General features: G+C 36.8%; 1 protein-coding gene across 1 annotated transcript in view; it reads right to left on the bottom strand.

The window, feature by feature from the left end:
* Positions 1 to 796: 796 nt before the first annotated feature.
* The window catches only part of WDR44 (WD repeat domain 44), a 73,943-nt gene continuing 55,836 nt past the window's right edge, over positions 797 to 18,903 (bottom strand). Inside the window, exons 13-20 of the mRNA XM_058536578.1 lie at positions 13,932 to 14,045; positions 10,128 to 10,250; positions 6,989 to 7,180; positions 6,690 to 6,791; positions 6,358 to 6,473; positions 5,363 to 5,490; positions 4,561 to 4,695; positions 797 to 1,853 (exon numbers count right to left, since the gene is read on the bottom strand). Coding sequence (XP_058392561.1) covers positions 1,759 to 1,853; positions 4,561 to 4,695; positions 5,363 to 5,490; positions 6,358 to 6,473; positions 6,690 to 6,791; positions 6,989 to 7,180; positions 10,128 to 10,250; positions 13,932 to 14,045 — 1,005 coding nt within the window. The 3' untranslated portion in view covers positions 797 to 1,758. The remainder of the gene's footprint in view (positions 1,854 to 4,560; positions 4,696 to 5,362; positions 5,491 to 6,357; positions 6,474 to 6,689; positions 6,792 to 6,988; positions 7,181 to 10,127; positions 10,251 to 13,931; positions 14,046 to 18,903) is intronic.

Genomic DNA, 18,903 nt, shown 5'->3' with positions numbered 1-18,903 from the left:
TATAACTTTGTAGTATATTTATATACTGACAGCAAACATTTAAAAAACTAAACTCAGAAATGTCAGTATTCTCTTAAGCTTGCATCCCAAATATTTTTGCCTTTTTGTTCAAGAAACCACATAAAACCTATCAGGAAATATTCACATGGCAACACCCCGATTACCTGCTGCTGAAACGATCAGCACCACAGCAGACTACAAGTCCTCAGGCAGAAGTCAGTGAAAGCCAAGTTGCCTCAAAGAGTTCAAGACATTAAGTTCTTTGAAACACTAGACCAATCACACTGCCACCCAGACCTTGAGACTAAAGAAACTGGTTGGTTAGAAAGCCAATGGCATAACAACTCGCTCTATCAGGTAGAGTATAGAAGAGTGAGCAGAGAGATGAGGAGAGGGGAAGGAGAGAACACAGCACTGGCAAGAGGAAGAAAGCAGCATAGGAGTAAAACCAAGGCAAACAGTATCCAATGAACTAGAAAATCTGGATTACTCCAAAACCATGCAGGATTAACAAGGATATGACTGTGTCTTCCCAGCTTCTCACTTACACACTAAAAACAAACACAGTAAAGAACATATAAGCATATAGATGAACTCTTAGGAGTGTTCATTTTAGAACTAGAATTAAAAAATTTTTTTTCCTTAAAGGTATGTAGTTTCCTTAAATGCATTATAATTTAGGGGTCCAAAATCTGATCTTCTGCTTGCTAAGAATCAAATTATAAAACAAGACTGTTTTTCTTACATTCCTCAATTTACTGAAGTCATCTGAAAATAAAGTCACATGTTTAACAAGTGTTGGCGACCAAGTTTTAATAATACATATTTAACTTTCAGAATCATATGCTAACCATCAACAACATGATCAGGGTTCCATTGCCCCAGATGTTATTTCATTGGTACATTATATCAATATTTACAGAAGCTTTCAAATTCAACAACACAAAACAAAACAGCTTAATTTTTAAAACTACAATGCTTTAAAAAAATGTAAACAGTTCATTTTTACATTATTGTAAAAAAGAAGACTCACTCCTTAATGCGGCTTAATTTTAAGTGAGCAAAGCCTGGTGCTCATGGATAAAGAATGAAAAGAATTCTTTACATAGAAACATTGTGCTCCAGTGTGGAAAAAAAAGGAAATTATATATACACATACAAAGAAAAGAATCTTAAGTCCACAATTTAGACCACAAAAAAAAATCTTGTCCCCAAATTGAGAAATTTATAAAAACCATTTACACATGGTTGTTGACCTACTGAAAACCTATATAACATTTTTAAAACAATAACTCAGTCAAAAGACACCACTTTCCTTATAAATGAAATTTTGTGCAAAAGAAATTGTTTAAGCTAGAAACAAGACTCCTCCCAAATAAGAGGCCAAAAGAGTCACTGAAATAATTTAACTCTGTTAGATTTAGTGCATGTAACCAAAAGGCACACACATGTGATTAATATATTAATATATTTTTCATGCATAAACCTGTGCAGGTTCACAATTATATAACAAAAACACAAACATAACAAAACATAAAGCCTAATGTTTGGCAATGTTATTCTAGCCACATTCCTTTCTAGTCTATCAGTCCAGGGTTTACTAGATCATTAACACTGCCTCTCGAAAAATATATTATATTTGAACAACTTCCAATAAAAATTAAAAAAAGGATGTTAGCCTGAAACACTATAGTATTTTTTTCAGTTCTGATACATATATAAACTTACTGATATGTTTATTTTAAATGTCATTTCAAATTAAGATACATTTTTCCTTTTGTTAATAAACACTTTGATTGCTCCAGTGAAGTCAGCAGAGAGAAGAACTTCTGTGTTATCTGTCTTCATAATACCTTAAAAGCATAAAAAGAATAGTTTTTAGTTGATTTTAAAGGAATATGAAGCCTGCTGCCACATGTCACATGTCCATGACCCTCCACCTTTGGCGTAGAAGATCCTCTCCAAACCTTTTTAGTCTCTTTTCCGGCTCACTCCTGTAATCCTTTCATCCTCCTGTACCCCTCCTCCTCTCTGAGGCTCACTTCCACTTACTTTGTCTTAGCTGGTCTTTCCCTGGCCTGGGGAGATTACAGTCCCTTGGTGCTACGATGCCTGGATTTACACCCAGGTAGCCTAGGCCTCTAAGTTGTTTAATGCTTCATTTCATGGCAAGAGGCCAGCGTGTTACTCAGCCCAGGACTGGAGTGCTGGCAGGATGCGTTCAGCTGGGCAAGCCTATTGCTAACAGGGTTCTCTAATGAGGTTGACGGTTAGGTTAGGTTTACTGTACAGCACACATACTGAAACTGCCATGAGATGAAGTACATGTCATCGTTCTGTAAATGCTGACAGCATCTTTTACCTTTACAATCCACACTGAGAGCTATGTAGCTATACTGACTGGCAAAAATGCTTACCTCTTAGATTCGCCAGTAAAAGCATTTAACAAACAAAATTCAGTGTTAACTAACTCTATTATGCATAGGCAAAAACTGTAGATTTAAGAAGTACTGATTGGGAAGGAAGGAACTTTTCTTTCTAACTTTTAATTGGAAAGTTGTGTACAGGATGAGTTAGACAAATGATTTCACTCAGATTTACTAAAAACATATCCTAAGCCTGTGAACATTACCACCCTTTTGGCATATCTCAAAGTAGTGCTATGCAGCAGAAGTAGCAGCAAAGGACTTAGGAATACGAGAAAGGCTAGAGAAGAAAATAATTCATCATATACATACAAATGCTTTTTAAGATACAATAATAATGAGGATGATAACGATTACATCTACTATATGCCAGGCATTTTGATGGGCACTTTACATATGTTATCTTTAATTCTTATCACAACCCTATAAACTAGGTATTATTGTCACACGAGGAAAATTGAAGCTTAAATTGCCAAACATGTCAGGAACAAAGAGAGGGCAATCAGATATATTTTATGATCTCATACCCTGGGTTTAAGAGTTTATTCTTAGATTATACCTAGATAGGTACAAAACAGCAAACACAAATCTGAGTATGATCCATTAAAAGTTATGCCTCTTTAAAAAGGACTCAGTGAATTAAGTGAACCTTGTGAATATGGTGCAACTTTGAGAAGTTAAAAAAAAAGTCCTTTAGATTTTTCCTCAAATTGTTTTTTTTTAAATTTTATTTATTTCCCCCAAAGCTCCAGTAGATAGTTGTATGTCATAGCTGCACATCCTTCTAGTTGCTGTATGTGGGACGTGGCCTCAGCATGGCCGGAGAAGCGGTGCGTCGGTGCGCGCCCGAGATCCGAACCCGGGCCGCCAGCAGCGGAGCGCGCGCACTTAACCGCTAAGCCACGGGGCCGGCCCTCCAATTGTTTTAAAAGCTAGAATTTTCTGTGGAATGTATAAGGGAAATGTATAGAGTATAAAAAGGTATCACTGTGGAAAAAGAAAAGAAAAAAACCCAAATGACTTAAGTTAGAAGAGAGAAGCTAGATTTGATTCTGAGAGAAAAAAAAAAAAAGGAAAGAAAAAATATTTCCCAACAGGCATTTAGTAAAGGTTTAATAATTTGAGTCGATTTATTTTTAAATCTTGTAATTGAAAAAAGTGCTAGACTCAAGTTCATCTTTGCTACCAAAATTTTTCTTTACAGACAGAAGAAAAAGTGTATTTAGTGTAGCGTATAGTGCAAATAATACCACAAGGGAAATTACTTTAGACTAAATGAAATAAAAATACTTGAGAACTTGTAAGCATTCAAATACTTTTAGAAGCACCTTTTGTACATTGTATCTGTTGTGGCTTAACAACGCTCTTAAAGGCCTGGTTGTAGTCTCTAAAGTAACAGAAAATATTTAATAAACTATTCTGCAACTGATTTTAATAATACGAACTTGTTTTCATTAACAACTGGTCCAAATTTACAAGGTTTTACCATACTCTTAAGGACTAACAGGGGCCATTTTTATATAATTGGCACTCAATACTATTTGATGGTTTCTTTTCACTTCCTCATCTGAGCATTTTATATAACTGGAATTACTATTCATTCTCAAAGCATATGCTGCAAATGGCAAGAAATTACAGGCTTGTAAATAGCTATCTACGAGAAGCTGTAAATTTGTGGCAAGCAGAAAAAGAACACTGCTTTCATTTTGGTTTAATTCATTTATTCAGAAAATGTTTATTAAGCACCTACTATGTGCAGGCAAGCACCGTGCCAGGCACTGGCACCACAACAATAAGACATAGAAAGTCTCTGTCCTCACAGAGATTACAGTCTAGTAGAAGAGACAGAGAATACATTTTGTATTTGTATGTCTTGTTTGCGTTTCTCCAAGGAGAATGGTTGCCCATAAAAAAAAATTATTAACTTTCAAAATTTTCATTTTTAATTCCCAGGTGAATTTAAAAGAAGTAAAACTTGTAAGAAGGATGTTACTGAAATGTTCAGAAATGGATATCTGACAACTATTATGTTGTAAACAAGAAATATTCTCCATACTCATGAAAACCTCTGAATACCCAATATTAGGTTAATGAGGCTACAAAAATGCAGGACAAATAAAACGTGAGTACCTACCAGAGGGCATGGTATCCAAAACTTCAGCATCTTCGCCTTTATCATTCCCTTCTGATTTCTCAGATTGCACATCCAAAGACAACATCAAACTTGGGTTTGGAGCAAAGATGGCCGATGTGACAACTGCATTATGCGCTGGGAAAAAACATTTACTTCAGGAGAACTAATAAATTTGATTCCAAACATCAACACAAAAAGTATAATATGCAAAAAGTACAATAGCGTATGTTATATGCAAATATCTTTTAAAACTAACATAAAAGTAACTAAGAACTATTTAAAACCCAAAAACATTTTCTAAAAAAAAAAAAAAAATACCACATACAAGTTCTGAGATTCTATCAACTCTCAAATTTTAGACAAGTGTAAGTTCTTCCTTGGTATAGAAAAATCAAACAGGGCCGGCCCCGTGGCTTAGCAGTTAAGTGTGCGCGCTCCGCTACTGGCGGCCTGGGTTCGGATCCCGGGCGTGCACGGACGCACCGCTTCTCCGGCCATGCTGAGGCCGCGTCCCACCTACAGCAACTAGAAGGATGTGCAACTATGACACACAACTATCTACTGGGTCTTTGGGGGAAAAAAAAAAGGAGGAGGATTGGCAATAGATGTTAGCTCAGAGCTGGTCTTCCTCAGCAAAAAGAGGAGGGTTAGCATGGATGTTAGCTCAAAGCCAAATACAAAGCAAAAGCAGTGATAACTGCCAAACTGTCTCTGAAATACTGCCTATACACAGTTACTGTTAGTACATCTCCACTTTCACTTTATTCACTTATAAGACACACCAAAGTAGGCATTTCCTTACCTTTAATACCCTCCCAAAAGTCATTCCGATCTCTTCTGACTGAAGTAAACTTGCTTAGGTCATGGTAAGTACTCCAGATATAAACATACTTATCTTCTGAGCCGCTAACAAGGTAACTAAAATCATGGCTAAATTTGGGAAAGAAAGAAAAAAACAATCAAAGTTTTGGGGTTTTTTTTTTGGTTTCTATCAGTGCTTCCCACTTTAAAATACCTAAGAAAACACCCAAGAGAGCTTGTTGAAATAGAGACTCCTAGTTTCACTGCAGAGGTTCTAAACATGTAGGTCTGACATGGGGGCTATCACCGGCATTAGTGTTTTCATCAAAGCTCTAGGCAACTGTGCTGCTGGTTAACCCACACTGGGAGGAACGCCTACTTAAGAGATGAAAGGGAGAAGCAGAGTATTTTACCAATTAAATTAGTGGGTAATTTAAGAAGAAAGAACTGATAAGAAAAGGGCTGAAAGAAAGAGGGCTAGAAGCAAGAAGAGGCAGGTATTTCAGGAGAGCCTCCAGACCCCAAATTAAGAGTTCAAATAATGATATGTAAAGGTATAAATACAGGACACTGTACTTTAGGGTGTTAAGATGCTTTATTAGCTTCTGTACTTAAAAGGATCAAGACCATGGGTGGGGGGTGGGTAGTGGTAGGGTAAACCGCCTCTTAATAAAGCTTACATAAAAGTACAAAAGCACAAACTCTGGACCTAGGAGTCTTCTAAATCCCGGCTCTGCAACTAACAGTGTGACTCTAGGCAAATTACTTAATTTTCTCGGTCTTGGTGTCTTCATCCGCAGAACCGGGGCAACTCTAACTCTATCTACCAAACAGGTGAATACAGTAAGTATTGCATGATTGATAATTTGAGATACCAGCTGTAAAAGTGCAAAGGAACTAAAACACCATATAAACATAAGGCATAAATCAACGGAAAAACGGGAGTAGAGGCGAAATGTTCTGATCTCTTTTGGGAATTTCTCATTGCCAATTTACCTGAAACTTGCTTTGATCTGACTGCTGCTATTCACATAACCCTTATACTTCATGGACAATGACAAATCTCTAAGATCATATAGTCGGATTCTGGAGTCATTTGAGGTTACCAGTATCTAAAAATAAATCAAAGGAAAAGTTAAAAATACCATCTTTTAATCTAAGTTAAGGTATAACCAAAAAAGGGTGTTACACACATATAGAACATACCTCAAAACTAGAAAAAGCAGTATTCCATAGGAAAGAAAATATGTTCTTAGCCAAGACATTAAGAACTAATTTCCAGGAGTCTATATATATTGTGGTGAGAGATGGTTCTGAATACTTAGTACCTTATTTTCTCCAGGTAAAGGCTCAATTCCAGTAATTTTTCTTCCAACCTTGTTGCGCCCTCTGGTCGATCGGACATGTATCTGTGTGTGGTATTTCAAATGCTAAAAAGAAAATGACAAATTAAAAATATCAGAATTAGAAGGAACCTCAAAGATCATCTGATCCAGCTTGCTGATAGACATGGTATTAATTGCCCCAATTTACACAGCCCAGAGAGGATACACCAACTTATCCAAAAACCACAGAAGTGTTTTTACTAAGTATTCGATCATGTAATTTACACAAGATAATTATTTACCTCTGTATCATAGAAAATACATCTGCCATCATATGTCCCAATCACTGCATATTTGCCATTCTGACAGAAATTTGCAGCTGTGATCAATTTTGTTTGACCATCTACTTCATTCCATAAAGCCACTTTTTTGTCAGGTATGTTCCAAAGGCGGAGCTTTCCATCCAATGACCCACTTAGAAAATACCTGTCATCCTAAAAATGTGGCAAAAGAGAAAGCTTTCATGTCACCAGATCAAGAAAAATTCATTAGCAAATCAAAACCTTAAGTCTATTAGAAATAATATTTAAAACATGTAGATCTCATTGAAAAAGTATTAAAGTTTCCTTCCCAACCCTCCCACAACTATTCCTACCTATATGCTTCTTCAAGCAAGCACTGTTTTATTCACTAAAAATAACAATTAGAAACTTCAGTATTCATTTTAAAGAAATGACTTTCTAATCACTTTATCATATCCTTCAACTGCTTTCCCAAGTATGGATGTTAACAGATAATGTGTTGGAGTGTATAATATGTAGGAGAGGATTCTGTGATTAAATAAGTTTGAGGGGCCGGCCTGGTGGTGTAGCAGTTGAGTTTGCGCATTCCACTTCGGCGGCCCGAGGGTCACCGGTTTGGGTCCTAGGCACGGACCTACTCACTGCCCATCAGGCCGTGGCCCACATGGAGGAGCTACAACTCTACAACTATGATACACAACTATGTACTGGGGCTTTGGGGAGAAAAAAGAAAAAAAAGAGGAGGATTGGCAACAGATGTTAGTGCAGGGCCAATCTTCCTCAAAAATAAATAAATAAATAAGTTTGAGAAATTCTGGGTTACAGAAAGTGAAACAGGATTTTCAGTTAACATGCATTCTGAATCTCCAAAGTGGGGACAATGTAGGTAGCATTTTCCAACCTATTAAACCACAGACTTTTGGGGGGGTTGGGAGGGGGTCAGGTAGGAACACCTAGCATGGCTAGCATCTTCAAGGAACGAGTTTTGGGAAAAACTATCCTATAATGATACCTTTGCCCATACCCTCCTCTGGGATACATGTGACAGTTGGATAAAAGAGTAATGCCAGTTAGCCCACAGAACCAGTCAGTTTTGGGAACTATGACATCATGTCAGCAGAGAATCGCTTCACTATTCAAATTCTCAATCTCAAACCACGGGTTCTCAACTGGCGGCAATTTGGCCCCACAGGGGACACATCTAGCAATGTCTGGAGACATTTTTTGATTGTCACAACAGGGGGATGGGGTTCTACTGACATCTAGAGGCCAGGAGTGCTGCTAAAACTTTCCACAATGCACAGGACAGCCTTCCCTCCCTCTACAACAAAGAATCATCCAACCCAAAATGTCAGTAGTGCCAAGGCTGAGGAATCCTGCTCTAAACTAAACCAGGCCTACCACTAAGCTGGTCTAATTCTTGGTAACATAAGAATTAAAGATAAAATAATTGGGATGCCAAAACAAGAAATGGATTCTCTTCTCTGCTCAAGATTACTATTCTTACTACCTCTGAAGCCTGTCAAGGGTAATCTATGCAGGATGGACATTTTTGTGGCTATGGTACAGTAGTTCGACTCAATGTCTACCAGTGGAAGAAGAGCTGAACAAGTAAAAATACTTCCTCTTGGTCGTACAATTCAGAATCCTATTTATATACATACACACACGTGTGTGTAAACACGTGTGCATGTATTTCCATTTTGCTATTTCTTCTACAACTCTGCTACCTTCCTTCCAGGTAATATTTAATAGAGTCATATTTCCTAAGAAAATGTCAACATCACCCCATTTTTCCCTAGCCCCTCTTAAAAACTCAACAGGTCAGTAGGATTTTTAGAAATAGGGCTTTTCAGTTTCCAAAATAAAACCAAATAAAAGTATAGAAAAATTATTGACTAAACACAAACCTTAATAATAAAGAACTACATAGATAACTATCCCCAAGTAAATACTTCTCTCTTTCCACTCTGATACATTCTAGTTAAAATAGAGGTGGAGGGAAGGATTTTGCTCACAGTTGCTGACAGGGGTAAATGTATCCTTTTGCTGCATCCTTGGGTGACAGGATGGGCCTGTTATTCAGAAAGAAGCCTCGAAAGGCTTGATGGTCAAAACTGATAATGTATTAACATAGATTAAACATTTTTAATTTTCAAAAGTTCTTAACCAAGTCTTCTAAAGGTTCACAATCATTACCACCCATGTTATAAGCCTGCCATTGAGGAAAAAAACCTTTTTCCCCAAATTCTTCTCTTAATATGGGGAAAAAGAGGAAGAAATATGAATATAATTGAAATGTTGCATTAAAAAGACAACAGGTGTCAAACATATAGAGATGAGGACATGATTGGAAATGTAATCATACATCAATACAGGGGAGGGAAAGCCAACTAGAGTCAGCTCAAGCCCTCCGCTTATTGCAATCTAGCTAGTGGAGTAGCACCAACATGTGACTTTCCTGTGCTTATTGTTGCAAAGAACTAAAACTAATTTAGCTGTACACATTTGGGTGGCTCTATACTATAAGGGCATAAGATAGGTTGGCAAGTCCATGATAGTAGATTCTTCTCCTTTGGTTGAAATCACATGAAATACTTTCTTTTCAGAGAAAAGATATTAAAGGATTTTCTACACTGAAAACAAGTAAGAAGGGATTTCAAGATTAACAATGTTTCCAGATATTAAATAGGAATTCAGTACATCTTGTAATAAATTTTGGTCTTTGCCTCCTTTAATCTTTTCTTCTTTGTCTCTTCCCTTCCCAACCCTCCCACAACTATTCTTACCTATATGCTTCCCTTTCTCATTTATATACCTGTTGTCTTCTCTTTTTGCTCTCATCTCTCATCTTTAATAGGATACTTTATTTCTTTATTTATACCCTGCATGTTTTATTAAAGATTTGGGGTGACTTTTCACTGTTGTATTTAGAATATAACATTTCCGGTTCTTCTAATGCAGATTAGCGAATATTTATTTCCTTTCTCATTTTTAAAGCAAAATGAAACACTAAATTAAGTTGCCCTTAACCACGTGACTGTTAATAATTTTTTTCCTGTAGTCCAATTGCCCTCCAGAGAAACCCAGCTCCCTCACATTCCTTATAGTATTAAAAAAAGTATAAATAATTACTTACTCTTGGATGGAAAGCTATGGCAGTGACAAAATCTATATGTTGAAAGCAGCAAAGGCATTCTCTTCTGGAAATGTGCCATAACCTGACTGTCTTATCCATCGAAGAAGAAAGCAGAAAGTAGTTCTAGAGAGAAATTGACATTGATTATTTTATCACAATAAAAGTGACCTTTTGGTGTTATGTACCTCAATAGTTTTGTTATTATTATTGCTATATGTAGCATCAGAAAGAACAAAAGAATACCTAATTCATTTGAAAGATCTCATTTTTTTCTAAACAGTTAAATACCATATTTCTTTGATTCTAAGACTTTTTCACATTACCTATTCTGAAATTAGGATGAATCTTATGATCTATGTCAAAAGAAATCTGCCAGGTACCAACAGAGGACTAAGGTGTGCCTTAGTTGTTATAGCCTGCATATATTGGAACTTAGCTATGAATATAAGGCATCTATTCATTTGATTGTCACTTTGGTTGAATTATTTTCACATCGACAACACTGGTGAATTTTAACTCACACGGATTCCCTAAATGTCACTTAAAATGCCTTCAAAAACATTACCCTATAATGCAGCAGGGAAATGAAAAGTTATTGTGCACCTGTCACACCCTAGGCAAGAAAACTAGAGAATAGAAATTGTCAAATCTCTCAGAATAGATCACAGAATTTTCAAAGCTAGAAGAGAGTAGTGTAACTGATTTAGGCATTGCTGATGGCCCATTACCCAGCACCAAACATCTATCTGTCAAAAGCTTCCAGCTGGTAGAAGTTCTTTGATTTCTAAACATAAACTATTTAAGGGGAGAACTATGAATTATACTGAACAAGGAAACTCAAATGAGACCCTAAGATTCTTTGGTATGCCTAAAGTAAAAATCGAAGTAATGATGACATTTATTGAGTACTTAGAATGTGCTAAACATTGTTCTTAGAATGTGCTAAACATTGTTCTTAACACGATACAGCAACCCTACGAGGCAGGTACATTATTATTCCCTTTTACAAATGAGAATGCTGAGGCACAGAGAGGTTACATAATTTGTCTAAGACTATACAGTTCGTCAGTGGCAGAGCTGGGATTCAAACTTGGGTAGTCTGACTCTAGGTCCAGGTTCTAACCACTAACACTCTTCTGCAGAGTGCTCAAGTAGACCACATGCTACAAAAAGAAACAAGATGCTTTGTCATTTGCTCAAAGTAATAACGAATCTTTAATCTTTGAATGTAAAAAGACTAAGTGCAAATATTGATTTGGCTATGTTACTGTACTAATAAATATATATGCTATTTTGGGCTGGTTTAATAAGTGTACATTTTATGTGGTATACCTGTTTTTAAATAGATGGTGTACCTTATAATTAAAAAATAGAATTTTGAAAGATTTACAATAACTCTTGAAAGACCCAATAACAATTATCTTTATTTTCAAGATCTATTCAGTTCCAGAAACGTTTTGAAGAGTATGTGCAGTTTGCTTTATATTTCTTGTTGATTAATAACAACTGTATAAAATCTAAATCCATGGTCTGCTGTTCATTAAAACTGACTTTATTCAATTCTTGCAATAGTCCATTGCTTTAATCATATGAAATAAATATAAAGACATACCTAAAAGTGAAGATGCTGAAGACAAGTTAAGACTTGTTCTACTAGGCCAAGATATTTCTATTCAATAAATACTTATTGAATAAATAAAATTAAATAATTTTCTTCAACTAAGCATGATCTTGGGAGTCAAAGAAGTCAGATTCAAATCTAAGTTCCACCCATAACTAGTTGTGTGATCTTGGACAGGTCAGAGGCCCAGTCTCCTCATCTACAAAATGAAATACCGTCTACCTCACAGGGTTGTTATTGTAAGAATTAACAAGGGAATTCTTGTTACCTGGCACAAAATAAGTCTTCAACAAATATAAAACCCACTCTAAACACTGATTGTGCTAGATACGGAAGAGAAACGACAGTAAAATAAGATCTGGTCCCTACTCTCAAGGGGCTTAGAATCTTGTTGCAAACAAGACATAGAAATGTACATGGTTAAACAGTTAAGTAAAAAAAAGAGTTTAAGAAAAGAACATACAGGCAGATGAAGGCTTTAAGAACAAAAACTGAGGTTTCCTGGAGAAGAAATTCTGCCTTAAGACTCCAGTATGACTCCTGCTGAGTTGCCAGCCTGCCAGCCTGTCCTACAGATTTCAAACTTGCCTGCCCCCACAACTGCATGAGCCAATTTCTTAAAATAATCCTCCTTATGTATGTATATCCTCTTGGTTCTGTTACTCTGGAGAGCCCTGACTGATACTGTGGTCAGTGGAGATCTCATTTCCTCCAGTTAGTGTTATATTACAGAAAAAATATTGGTTTGCTTTAAGCAAGTAAAATGAATGCAAGGTTCCCAGTTACGTGCTTTGTACTTCTTATTCCAGATGAATATGATTATCAGATTAAGGATACTTTAGATTTCCATCTTCTGACAACTCAGTCAGATTTCGCACAGGGTGGGGAAGGAGTACAAAGACACAATTAGGGCTCAGTTTACAACCAGACTACCAGGTGAGGCCCAAGCTTGTTCCAGGAGATTAGAGAAAGACATTATGACAAATGGGTTATGAAAACCATCCAGAACCTCTAAACAAGTATGATAGGAGCAGCAATTCATAAAAGAAGTGAGTCAAGGCTGAAGCTCAGGGAAAGACTAACTTGCCAATATATACCAGTGATATCTTTGTGGTACATGAGGTTCTCCTGACATATTTACAATATATAGGCAGCACTGGTATCCCTGATAGTATTTTGTTAATTCAGTTGACTTTTCTCAGTTTAAGGATTCTAAATATTACTTTCCCCCTGAATTCTTAATATATTTTAGATTCTGATTACTGACAAATTTTAATACAAAGAAAGTGTAACATATCATGCAAAAATTCCAAAGACTGCTTCATGCTTTAAAGACCTTACATCAAATTTAAAATCTCTCTCTAAATTTTCACAAAACTGCTAAGATATTTGATCAGTGGCAAAACAGCCCTTCTACTTCCGAAAAAATTTTGCCCTAAGGGGGAAAAAAAAATCACAAAATGAAGACTTAACATTGATTCATAGAATATAACTGGTAAACCTAAATTAATAATTTCACAGTAGCAGAATTACCTCCAAATGTAGCAAAATGTAGCAGATAAGCCCCAAAGCAGTCTTGATTAGACAGATCAGACTTCACCTTTGTAGCTGAAGTCATATCCATTTTGCTGAGGATAGTTTACTTTGCAAAATTACTTTATAAAAATGGGGCCAGCCCTGTGGTATAGTGGTTAAAGTTTGGCATGCTCCCCTTCGGCGGCCCGGGTTCACAGATTCGGATCCCGGGTGCAGACCCACACCGCTCATCAGCCATGCTATGGCAGCGACCCACATACGAAATAGAGGAAGACTGGCACAGATGTTAGCTCAGGGCTAATCCTCCTCAAGCAAAAAAATAAAAAGGAAGATTGGCAACAGATGTTAGCTCAGGGCGAATCTCTCTCAGCAAAAAAAGAAAAAAAAATTATTTATAAAAGAAGCAAAAGGTACAGTATACAGACACACCCAAGTAGAAACTGTTAATATAAAGTAAACATTTTCTTATTAGCCTAACCTGATGTTTCTCTTTTTTAACTTCGATTAATTTGTAGATAACTCCCACAAAATAGATACGAACATTCTAACACTTGACAGTGTGACAATCATACAAATAAAACATTTCCTTTTACCCTAAAGTCATATTACATACAATAAATACACAAATTCAAATAAGAATTTCTTACTTTAGACCATGAAAGATCAAGGAGATCTGCAGTATGTCCCTTATATTTGCAAAACGGCCGTTGTCGAAACGGTGCATTTTTATCATCAGGGTCTTCATCAGCTCCACTGCATACCTATTTAGACATAAAGACAAACATTAAAACTACCAAAGCAAAAGCTTCATACTCTTCCCACTCCATCTGTTCTCTCATCATTTTGTATGACGCCTCACTGAAATCTTGATCCACCAAAAGCAAACTCCCCTTTATGCTGCATCTACAACTTATCACCTCTTCACCTCCTTGACCTAACAAACCAGGATCAACCCTGAAGACACTGCGCTATCAGAATCTTTTCCCTCCCTAACAGAGCTCCCACTTTGTCCTTCTGAGCATCTGTTCCTTCAGGAGAGGCAGGAGCCAGAACCAGAGGGTGATCGTGATTGGTCTAAGCTAATCAAGATGAGCTCATTCTCTTTCCCAGTGATGACTGGTTTAGGCATGGGTATGCGACACAATTTTCATTAATTAGACATGAGGTAAAGTTTATTGGGGGATGAGGGGTAACAGGGAGATGCTTCTAGAAAGATTTCCTCATTCTTAAAAAGGATCATACTAAAGGGACCTTCCTCTTTCCTGCCTCTGAACATTGTTGTTGGCATGTGACACCTGTAGCAGCCATCTTGGGACCATGAGGGGAAGAAGCCCAAGAGAACAACAAATAAAGAGCAGCAAAGCAGGAAGATGGTAGGACCCTGTGTCCCTGATGACACTACTAAGCTGCTGAATTAACCAACCCTGGAACAGCCTTACCGCCAGACTTGCTTCCTCATTGTTTAAGCCATTTTCAGTTGGATTTCTGTTATTTGAAGTGAAAAGCATCCTGACAGAGGTAGGCAGAAAATTATGCCATACATGTGTGCTGCATATTTAGTTTACAACATGGTCTTGTATCCATTATCTAAACGAATCCTAACAACTTGGTGAGATAAGTAGTAACATCATGAAGAGGAAGAAATTAAGAAAAAAATTGAGGTTCAAAGAAGTTAAAATAACATATTAAAGGTCACACAGCCACCTGTAACCAGCAGAACCAAAGCAAAAACACAAATCATCTAACTGTAGGACCAGAGACTGTCCCTCAAATGTTTTAGAGGGTGTAGCATGAGCAAAAATATGGAGTATGAGCTAAGCCTTGAATATTTAGGGAAGAGTAGGTAGGATGATAAGGATGGAGAAAAAAGTATATAGAGATATAGCAGGGGATTAACGTGGAAAGGTACTTTGAGACCAGATCATAAAGAGCCTCGAATTTGTGCCTTAAAAGTTCAGATATTCTAAGGCAATGAAGAGCTGACACAGGTCTCTGAAAAGGAAAATAACACGATCTGACTGGAGCTTTAGAAAGAGAATGCTGGCGACAATGTAAAAGATGGTTTGGAGAGAGAGAGTGGAGGCAGAAACAGCAGTCAGTAAATTTAAGTAAGAATAATGAGGGCTTAAACTAGGACAGTGGCCATGGGGATAGATAAAAACTACCACTACTATTTGCTCAGAACTTCACAGTTTATAAAAATATCTTCACATCAATTGTCGAGGTAGACCAGCAACATAGATGCCCTGACCTTTTGCCAAGCACTCCTAATCCTAGCTGACTACAACTACTTGCCCTAATTTTGCTGCCAGCCTAGGGAGCACTGCTAGAAGACATAAACTAAGCAGGCTTGTCTCATTACATAAAATTCAACTTTCTGTTTAATAATCATTTATGTTTCATTAACTCCTTCGCATATTTCCTCTAGCAGTGATTCCAGACCTCTTTTTAATTCCTTAAACATCCATTTTCTTCTCTTTGTACTCTATCTTTTTTCAAAACACTTAAATAATGTTTTTTTTTTTAATTATAAAGTAATACATGTTCAGGGTAGACAATTCAGAAAACATAGAAAGTAGAAAAACCAAAATTAAAATCACCCATAACCTGCTACATTTTGACCATCTTCAATCTTTCATTTTTTAAAAAAATAACTGAAATCATATTGTACACACAATTCGGCATCTTCCTTTTTATTATACCACAAGCATTTTCTGTATTTCACTGTTTGAAAACATTTACTGGCTGCATAATATGGATGCATCATAATTTAATCATTCTCTATTTGTTGGTCATTTAGACATTTCCATTTTTTTGCTAATATAAATAGCAGTTTAATGAATATCCTGGAACATGAATCTTTATCCCTATTTTATTATTTGTTTATCCTAATATAAGGGGTATTACTAAGTCAAAAAGTATAAACCTAAGACTTTTATAATGTCTACTGTTGTTGTTTTTGATAAAAGCAGGTAAGTTTATTAAAGAAAACTTCAGAAATACAGAGAAGTATAAAAAATAAAATAAAAATGACCTAAAATCCTACCACCTAGAGATAACCACTATTAATAATTCAGTGTATTTTCTTTAAATCTTTTATCTATAAATATTTATAGATTTTTTTAGTCAAAATTGGGATAATATTGTATCTAATTCTTCATTCTCCTCTTTTCATTTTATTTTGAATATTTTTAATGTCATTAAACAGTCTTTGAAAACAATTTAAGGACTGCATAGTATTCTATTGTATGGATTATGCCACAGTTTTTATTTTTCAACTCTTATTAGAAATTTAGGTTGTTCAAATTTTAACTGTTGTGTAAATAATAAGATGAAAATCCTTTTACTTACATCTTTGGGTAGATCTGATTATTTCTTTATATATATATATATATATTTTTTTTTTTTGAGGAAGATTGGCCCTGAGCTAACATCTGTTGCCAATCTTCCTCTTTTTTTCTTTTTTCTCCCCAAAGCCCCCAGTACATAGTTGTAGGTCCTTCTAGCTCTTCTATGTGGGACACTGCCTCAGCATGGCTTGATGAGAGGTGAGTAGGTCCGCGCCCAGGATCCGAACTGGTGAAGCCCAGGCCACCAAAGTGGAACATGCAAACTTAACTGCTGTGCCACTGGGCAGGTCCCTAATTATTTCTTTATGATAGGTTTTTAAAAGTAAAATTACCAAGTGAAGTGTTACATATTTTATCTATATATCTCTCTAAATAGCTATCTCTATCTATCTATCTATATAACTTTTTATTATGGACATTTCAAATATACATAAAAGTAGATACAATATAATAAATAGTATAGGGCCGGCCCCGTGGCTTAGTGGTTAAGTGCGCGCGCTCTGCTACCGGCAGGCTGAGTTCGGATCCCAGGCGCGCACCGACGCACCGCTTCTCCAGCCATGCTGAGGCCGTGTCCCACATACAGCAACTAGAAGGATGTGCAACTATGACATACGACTATCTACTGGGGCTTTGGGGAGAAAAAAAGGAGAAGGATTGGCAATAGATGTTAGCTCAGAGCCGGTCTTCCTCAGCAAAAAGAGGAGGATTAGCATGGATGTTAGCTCAGGGCTGATCTTCCTCAAAAAAAAAAAAAAATAATAATAATAAATAGTATAATGAGCCCCATGCATCCATCACCTGCTTTAACAATTATCAACATTTTACTCATCTTGTGTTATCAACCCTCCCACATTTCTGTATTTGCTTATTTTTGCCAGAGCATTTAAAGCAAGATCTAGACACCACTGATTTTATCAGTAAATATATGAATCTCCAAGGAATAAGCCCTCTTTTAAATATAACTACCATGCCATTATCACACCTAAAAAATACCATTTGTATCTAATATCTAATCCATATTCAAATATCCTGATTATATAAAAATGTTTTAAAGTTGGACTGCTATCAAAACTTGTAAGGCTTTTGATATTTATTAGCATACTATATTACTATATACCAGATATATTACTATATTCCAGATACAGATATATTACTATATACCAGATACTGTATTGGTTGCTTGAGATACCAAAATAAATAAGACATTTCTTATCTTCTCATAACCTATTTTCAATATTTAAAAGCCAGAATGAGCCTTTTAAAACGTCAGAATATGTCATTCTCTGTTCAAAAACCCTCCATTGGCTCCCATCTTTCTCAGAGCAAAAGCCAAAGTCCTTGCAATGGCCTACACGTTATGATTGCCCATCCACACTTCTGTGACTTCATTTCTACTACTCTTCCCCTCGCTCACTGGCTCCAGCTACCCAGGCCTCAATACTGTTTCTTTTTGTGTGTGTGTGAGGAAGGTCAGCCCTGAGCTAACATCCATGCCAATCCTCCTCTTTTTGCTGAGGAAGACCGGCTCTGAGCTAACATCTATTGCCAATCCTCCTCCTTTTCTCCCCCAAAACCCCAGTAGATAGTTGTATGTCATAGTGCACATCCTTCTAGTTGCTGTATGTGGGACACCGCCTCAGCATGGCCAGAGAAGTGGTGCGTTGGTGCGCGCCCGGGATCTGAACCCGGGCCGCCAGTAGCGGAGCGCGCACACTTAACTACTAAGCCACGGGGCCGGCCCTCAATACTGTTTCTTGAACACACCAGAAGTCCTGCCTCACAGCACTTTCACTTGCTGTTCCCTCTACCTGGAATGGAATGGAGAAGATCCTCCAGAGAGCCAAATGATCACCCCCTCACCTCCGTCAGATTTTGCTCAATGACAACATCTCAGTGAAGCTTTGCTTGTCCACCTTATTTACCCCCACCAGCCCACTTTATGTGCTTCATTTTTCTCCATGAAATGTATCACCTTCTAATATATTACAAAATTGACTTATTTTGTTTCTGTCTCCCAGCACTAGAATTTAAGCTTCATAACAACAGATATTTTTGTCTCTTTTGTTCACTACTATATCCTCAGTTCCTAGAACAGTGATTAATACATAGTAAGCACCCAACAAATATTTGTGGACTAAATGAAGATACAGAGCCAGACCTCAGGATTCCAACTTTGCGGAGCATAATGGTTAAGAGCTTAAGCTCTAGAGAAAGATCACAGCTGGGTTCTAATTTTGGTGCTATATCTACCAACTGTGTGAAATTG

Source organism: Diceros bicornis, chromosome X, assembly GCF_020826845.1.
Source record: "Diceros bicornis minor isolate mBicDic1 chromosome X, mDicBic1.mat.cur, whole genome shotgun sequence".
NCBI lineage: Eukaryota > Metazoa > Chordata > Mammalia > Perissodactyla > Rhinocerotidae > Diceros > Diceros bicornis.
This window is presented reverse-complemented; position numbering and strand designations above follow the sequence as displayed.